We start from the raw sequence: 5,962 nt of genomic DNA, 5'->3' as shown, positions 1-5,962 counted from the left end.
CTGTAAAGACATTAGTTGTTTGAAGGGAATCATACTACAAAAACAACTCTATAATGAGGTGCAATCATAACTAAGAAATCATCCTTCCTAGCGCACTATTTGTTGTTCACAGAGTGGGTCTTCGTGTTAGGTCCGTTGATTCAGAGTACATAGCAGAGCACCTATTGCCCCATTTGACTCATGAATCATCAGAGCACGAAATCCTCATCGGACTCAAACACTCAAGAATCTGAGAAATTATGGAGGGGCTCCGTCCCAAATGAGCCTGAATTTCTTAGACATTATCATTTACGTCTTCTGGTCAGGTCACCTCAGATTTTTCGAATTTTCAAGGAATCAATGAGTGACTCGGATGTTCTTAATGGTCGTTCACTTCTTTTAGATGCTCTGAACCGTTGATCCGAATAATCAGTTCACACGATTCTTATAGAAAACGAATTGATTATTTATCAAGGTTAAATCGATTTGTTTGAGATTATCAACCAATTGAGATTGTTTATAATGGTTTGAGAACCCTCTCCTGTTCTACCTCATGATGGCAATCATTTATCTACTCTCTATCTAGACATCATATCATAACGTGTAAAAATAGTTGTGCTTTCATTAATGCTCACTAATGAAAAAGAATTGACCGGACGTGTAAGGTGGAGATTCAATCCAGTAGGTTATAAACTGCGTAATGGAAATTCTCTAATAAAGGTAACAAGCAGTAAAGGTGTCTTTAACAGGGAATTTAAAGGTGGACGCATCATTAATATCACACAAAGACATAAACGCGAACAAACTGCACCCAAGAGACTGTAGAAACTTTCAACTGTACAAATGAAAATAAATCAAATCAAATCGAGATGTATATTAATCCAATCATTACTACAAAAAGAGCCTCTCGGTACTAAAAATCGCTACAAAAAATGAAAGAATAAAAGAATTTGATGGAGCTTGGTGAAAGTTGATCCTCTGAAGTCGGATGCCTATGCCTGGCGACTGCATTCGGCAGGAAAACCCTGTGGGAACCTCTTACTGTCTGAACAGTAATCGTATATCATGTAATTCTTCCTCGCCCATTCGAGTTTCTGCTGTTCAGTCGATTCCAACGCCTCTGCAGTGTACCATGAATTTGCAGAGCAATCAGAGGAGGCAGAGCATGCCTCTGCTTTGAAGTTTGCATAAGACGCCACAAATGGGGATTCGCTCCAGTCGATCTTCACTGCACCGCCTCTGGTCGCCCAGTTGTCTGCGTTCCAGAGGCTCGAATATATTCTCATCGCCTGATTCTTCGGATAAGCAACGCCCAAATCCTCGCTGTTCTTGAACACTCTCACCGGTGTTCCATCCACGGAAAACCTGCACAATGTCAGAAGTGCACGTTATTATCTACAGTAATGACGATGTTAAAAGCAGGAGGGCCAGGCCAAAGAGGGATTTGACATTATCAACTCACATGATCTGCTTGGGATTCCAGAGGAGGGAGTAGGTGTGGAAGTCTGCGGTGGGGTCGAACCAGAGGTAGAATTGCTGCTCCCGATTTCCTTTGCCTTGAGAGAAGACATTGGTGTGCATTATATACGGATCTCCCGACAGGTTTCCCAAGAATTCAAAGTCTATCTCATCGTGTGTAGTCCCTTGCGAAGACAGCTGCGGCAGAACATGAACATTTTATTAGGCCATGCTCAAATTCTCACAACAAAATAGTACTACCGCCCACTGGGCAAAAAATCTAGAGGGGAGACTTACATAGTATGCGGTCACAGTGCCGGCAGAGTTACCAGGAACAAGCTTGATTTGCATATCAATTTTGCCAAAAAGATATTCATTCTTGGATTGGAACCCTGAACCTGTTTTCATACAGCAAAGGCAGGGGAGGAGATAAGAATCTGTTCCACGGACCGTAAAGAACACACACCCATGTGAAGTAAGCAAGTGAGATGAATAAAACATACCTGAGGACTGATCGAGAGTGAGCTGCAAGTGTTGGCCATTGTCGAGTATCTTAGCGCGATCATTTCCCCATGTGATGTCAAAGTCGTTGGAAAAATCAGCAGAAACAAGGTGGGAGAAAGAGAGTGCAAGGCTTAAGAGAAGGAAACACGGTAATAGATCCATTGGAAACTCGATACAACAATAGAACAATACAGGACTAATAGAGGTGAAGATTTTGTGAATGTTGTGATAGCAGAGGGATATGGATGGGATTTATATAGGCAGGGCCGGGAGAGGAAGGGAAAGTAGGAGGATATTTCCCGTGGAGATATTAAAATGGATGAGTTGGAGGGCGCTTTGTATTTACCAGCGAGGCAAGGTTTTGGGTTTTGTTGCAGCACGCGGAGTTCCAGCTGGCTTAGCTGTGGCCATTATTATGAGACAGTTGTTTGGCGGCCATCTCAAATGCAGCGTCTTCGAAAGTTGGATGTGACGTTTCATGGTCTACTAACCGGTCAAATGCCGAGTATGGCTTTTTGCCCCTTTTCAAAACTGGAAGGTGGGAGTGGACAATCTTCTCGGACGGATGCAGTTAATAGAATAGTATTGAATTCTAGGGGGAGGACCATCTAGTGTACCAACGTACATTCCTCTTCCACTTATGAGAGAATAAATTCTTAATTCAAACTCATCCTCAATCTTAATCTTAACAGTGAACAAAATTCAAATAATAATAGACATTGATTTCTACAATAGTTTGTAGAAAATGAAGATATAAATGTTTCGTTTTAAGGATTTCTAAAATTAAATTAATTATTAGTGATAATATATTATAAAGTTAATATTTACATCGAAATTCACATTTATTAAATATTTCAATTTAATATTTTTACTAAATTAGTCTTACATAGAAACTTCCATCAAAGAAAAATTTCTACCTTTGTGAATGTTTGATAATATTTCAAATTCTATGAAATGAAGGTTTTAATTTATGATTGACCCTTTAGCATTTAACGTTGAATGAATGTTCACATTTTCTAACGTTTCATTTTTTTTAATGATAGAGAACACATGAGTCTTCAATTGACTCCATAACATGCTACAAAGCAATTCAAATGTCTTTACCATGCTAAGACATTTTGTATTTATGTATACAATTGAATGATTGTCCAAGAAATGCATATTACATGGATGCACGCTACATAGGACTTGGAATGAGAATAGTTTCTTATTTTGAAAGATATATTAAAATATTTCATGGAGACATACAGACTTGGTGATAAACTTCTATTAATTAATTATTTTATTTATTTTATTAGTAATGTGTTGCATGCATATCTTTCTATTATGATTGTATAAAAGTCACCAATAACAATAGAAAAATATCTCAATGTTTGAAAGCAAATGCTTATTTATGATTATGAAACTTTAAGAAAAATAATTTGAAATCGATATTAGGAAAGTATCATGGTTTGAGTGAAAAATTAGATCAATTCAAAGATACAAAATTGGTTTTCGATAACTTTGTAAATTGGAATTTATGTTTGTAAGAAATTAATAATATGTAAAATTATTAATGTATACATCATTTATTGTTAGACCATAAACTATTTTTTTTATCAATATATAAAATTGTTTTTAGATGATTTAGCAAAGCATAAGTCTTGCTTCTAAAAATATCTATTACAAAGGATAAAAGAGAAGTTGTTGTGGAGTTGGAGTTGTTGCCAAATGCATTTATAATTTTGTATGTTATTCAATGGTTCTTGAAACTTTATCTTTCTCATTTGAATCATAAATTGTAGCTTATTTCATAATCATTGCTTTGAGCTATGAATATTGCAATAAAGAAGAATAATCTCTTGATCATTTGTTAATGCTCAACATCATTGGAGATTTTTTTATGGAGAAACTAAAATTAGTATTATTCACTTCCAAGAATTTTGAGAGAGCTCGGACAGAGTTGGTTCATCCCAAATACCATTTATAGCAATGTGGAAGCTGTAAAAAGAGTGAAATAGATGTACATTTTCTAAGATAAGTGTGAATTTGCCCCTCATTTCTTTATGAAATTAGAAAGAGAAATCTATGAAATCATGAGGGATTCAACGTCATCAATTAATCTATCCAAGATCCTTTTCACTCTAGAATATAGAAAGTTGTAAGAAAGATGTCATGGCTTCAAGTTTAGGCCTACTCATGGTTTGGGTGGGATAATCCTTCCATGGCCAAGGTGGAAGTTCCAAAGTGGAAGAAATTGGAGCTGAGATGAACTAAAATTAACTTTGATGGGGCCTTTAAGGGTAACCTTGATCAAGTAGCGAGGTGTTTATCTCTAGAGATTACTCAAGGAATAATTTGGCTATTGGTGCTAATAGTTTGATTGAGAGAACAAACAATGATGTTGAAGTCAAAGCAATAGTTCTTCCCATTCGGAAAGGAAAATAATTCAACATCATAAGACTACATTCGAAGGGGGGATTCAATGATTACTATTTTAGTGATTTCCAAAGGAGAGTTTTGAGTCTGGTGTTTGAATGAATACATAAGAAAGATTAAGGGGTTGGTGGAGGAGTTTGCAAGTTTCACAATAACTTAAGCGAGAAGAGTGGGTAATTCCAAAGTAGATGTTATGTCAAAATAGGATTTGAATTGATGTAGATGTGTAAGGATGAGATTATTCAAAATATTTCAGTTGGGTTGATGGTAAGTCATTGGAATGCGAGGATAGAGTAAACATATTAGAAACTGATGTTATAAGATTTCCACAATCCATTTGAAACACATGATTTGCTTCTAGATTTGATTGTGTATATTATTTTAGCATCAACGTTTATAATCACACTTTGTGGTCCATCATCAAGATGAGAGAATACAAGAATATAGACTGGAAAAATATTCTTGCATTCACTCATCCTAATGATGGATCACAGAGTGTGATCCGAAATGATGATGCTAAAAAAACTACAAAATCAAATCTAGAAACAAATCATGCATAGTAGAAACTAAATAGGACTCGATGATAAGCAACTAAGCTATACACGATAAAAAAATTAAGGATTTCAAATCCAACTTTTGAATTTTGAAAATCAATGTCAAGGTCCTTTAATGTGTTCAACTTGTTTGCCAATGAAGGAAGTGATTTATCTCCCATATTCTTTCCATAATGGCGAGCGGTGTCCACTAGCAAAAAAGATAGTGGTAGTGATCATGGATACATGGGTGAAAATCAGTAATCACCAACCCAATAATAAATTCACCGATTAGAACTTTATTGACCTATAACAACATTATTGGTAAAGTAAAATATCAAATAACATGCTACACATGAAAACACATCCACACAAATAGTAAAACAAATAGTAACACCATATTTATCTTGTGAAACTTGATTAGGGTGAAAACCACGGTGTGAGAATGATACCCACAAATAGTTGTACTCTTCTAGAATACACTTAGTTAAGGGTTACAAAAGCATTTTAAATGCTATGTGCTTAAGGGATTTCCCTAGAGACATGCTAAATTTTGTTGAAGTTGATGAACAATCAACCTCACAGCTCCTGAGAATCACTTGCACATAAACACCTGTTACATAAGAGAGTAGAAAAAAGCTATGGAGGTAGAAATTGCCAGATCCATAGATGAGACATTCTTGATGATGAGAAAAAACATAGATTGCTATATAATCAAAAGAAAAAAGTTTGAATTCTCAATTCTCAATTAATATTTTGAATGAGAGATCATTCTTATAAAGGAGATCAAAACCCTCACAAGGTAAAACCTAGGTTGCATGATAATAATTAATTATTAGATGCCTAAAGTTTATCTTAAGTAACTAGAGTTAATTAGGAAATATCAAATTACTCTAACACCCCTTAAGATAAACTTAGGGAGTAGTTAAAAACCTAGAAAATTACTACAAAAAGTAGATTTTGGGTCCTAGCAAACAAGGCTTCATGAGGTATGCTAGCACAACCAAATCTCTAAAAAGAGGAGAAATAGAGAAAACTACATGGGAAAACCCCTACTCCAAAAAGAGATG

At 35.5% G+C, this 5,962-nt stretch overlaps 1 protein-coding gene across 1 annotated transcript; it reads right to left on the bottom strand.

Moving 5' to 3' along the window:
- Nucleotides 1–829: 829 nt before the first annotated feature.
- On the bottom strand, nt 830–2,168 carry LOC149564089 (xyloglucan endotransglucosylase protein 1-like). The gene is made up of 4 exons (XM_089827171.1): nt 1,941–2,168; nt 1,735–1,835; nt 1,442–1,635; nt 830–1,344 (listed from the first exon to the last, which is right to left on the bottom strand). Exons 1-4 carry the CDS (start codon nt 2,101–2,103, stop codon nt 972–974), a joined length of 831 nt encoding a protein of 276 aa, XP_089683297.1. The 5' UTR covers nt 2,104–2,168; the 3' UTR covers nt 830–971.
- Nucleotides 2,169–5,962: the final 3,794 nt, after the last annotated feature.

Source organism: Cupressus sempervirens, chromosome 4 (assembly GCF_028749045.1).
Source record: "Cupressus sempervirens isolate cs-2001-9-10 chromosome 4, ASM2874904v1, whole genome shotgun sequence".
NCBI lineage: Eukaryota > Viridiplantae > Streptophyta > Pinopsida > Cupressales > Cupressaceae > Cupressus > Cupressus sempervirens.
The sequence above is the reverse complement of the archived record's forward strand: the minus strand, read 5'-3'. Positions and strand labels throughout refer to the sequence as shown.